This window comes from Brassica oleracea, unplaced genomic scaffold (genome assembly GCF_000695525.1).
Source record: "Brassica oleracea var. oleracea cultivar TO1000 unplaced genomic scaffold, BOL UnpScaffold03306, whole genome shotgun sequence".
NCBI classification, from domain to species: Eukaryota; Viridiplantae; Streptophyta; class Magnoliopsida; order Brassicales; family Brassicaceae; genus Brassica; species Brassica oleracea.
The window spans coordinates 1-1,235 of record NW_013619831.1 but is presented as its reverse complement, the minus strand read 5'-3'; the positions used below and the strand labels follow the sequence as shown (position 1 = coordinate 1,235).

Here is a 1,235-nt window from a genome sequence, read left to right as displayed (position 1 = left end):
CTTATTAGGTGTTGCGGTTGAACCAAAATTTAATCATGTGCTAACTTATCTGATGATACCATCTATTTTCAGCTTAGGAGGTCCAGTAGGAGAAGCCTTCCCCTGTCTCGATACCAAGGAAGGGATTAAAAAGAAGGAACTTGTCTCAATAGGGATCTAAACAAATTCATCTCCAATTCTAACGGGCAGATAACATTCATGGTTCCTACAAAGTTTAAAATGTATTTCAGCATGAGATAAGAATTATTAAGTAGTAAATCTACTGTCTTAGTGAAGACACAGGAAGCTGATTTTATTTGCTATGCTCGGGTTGTTGAGGTCCTGCGAGAAAATGGCAGGTCTTTTGTCTTTTGCACTGGATGCAGCAGGAAGCTAGACAAATCTGGCACTTTTTTCCGTTGCAATCGTTGTGATAATCCCAATGTGACTGGTGTTATAAAGTGGGAAGTTATTATACTCATAGATATATAAGATTAGCGACTATTTTTTATTATTGGGATGACTGATGTAAACCTTTATTACAGAGACCGTGTTGAACTATCAGTTGATGATGGGAGCGACAATGCCACTTTTGTGGTGTTCGACAGAAAGATGCTTAAACTCACTAAACAAGATGCAGCTGTTCTAGCTCTCGATGAGGTTTGTTATTTACTTTCCCACAACATTTGTTTATCGTATGCAATTGTAAAAATCGCTCTTCAGCTATTCAATTTTTTAACTTGCTGCAGATGAATGGTGGTGGCGGTGATGAACTCCCACACTGCCTTAAAGAACTTGATGGAAAAGATTTTGTATTTCAGATACGTGTGACACCATACAATTTCACCTCAAACCACCGCACTTTCACTGTTTCTGGAATCAGTGACCACATCAACCCGAGGTATTATTATATTGTCAGTGCAGACTTTCATCACCAAGTACATCCAACTCATTTTAGAATAACACAAGTACATCTGTTTTCCAGACTTTCAACACCAATGAAGCTCCATTGTTGAAGGGGAAGGTAGTGAAGCATCCGCTTCTGTCAGCAACACGCTTGGAGGTCAAGGCGATGAGCCAAATCCATCCGGGTATGAAGGCAAAGAGGGTGGTGGCCGCAAACGCCCCTGTGAGTGAAGTTACAGAGCTGTTAAACGGTCAACACAACTCTGCTTTCGTCTCATTATAATTTCCTAAATTGCTATGCATTTCCTATTTCAGACTTTGCAATATTTTTCCCAATTTCCTGTTTTTTT

General features: G+C 39.6%; 1 protein-coding gene across 2 annotated transcripts; it reads left to right on the top strand.

Moving 5' to 3' along the window:
- The first annotated feature begins 21 nt into the window (after positions 1 to 21).
- On the top strand, positions 22 to 1,229 carry LOC106321848. 2 transcript variants are annotated; one of them, XM_013760077.1, is made up of 5 exons: positions 22 to 201; positions 277 to 440; positions 525 to 639; positions 729 to 880; positions 965 to 1,229. In XM_013760077.1, exons 1-5 carry the CDS (start codon positions 199 to 201, stop codon positions 993 to 995), a joined length of 465 nt encoding a protein of 154 aa, XP_013615531.1. In that variant the 5' UTR covers positions 22 to 198; the 3' UTR covers positions 996 to 1,229. The 2 variants fall into 2 exon arrangements, with proteins under 2 accessions (XP_013615531.1, XP_013615532.1); XM_013760078.1 differs by having other exon boundaries at positions 23 to 221; positions 339 to 440.
- The last annotated feature ends 6 nt before the right edge of the window (positions 1,230 to 1,235 follow it).

Bases quoted from the DNA above. Each gene is read 5' to 3' on its own strand.
- LOC106321848 (XM_013760077.1), top strand. The intron at 441-524 runs GTGGGAAGTTAT...CCTTTATTACAG, and splicing joins AATGTGACTGGTGTTATAAA to AGACCGTGTTGAACTATCAG. The intron at 881-964 runs GTATTATTATAT...TCTGTTTTCCAG, and splicing joins AGTGACCACATCAACCCGAG to ACTTTCAACACCAATGAAGC.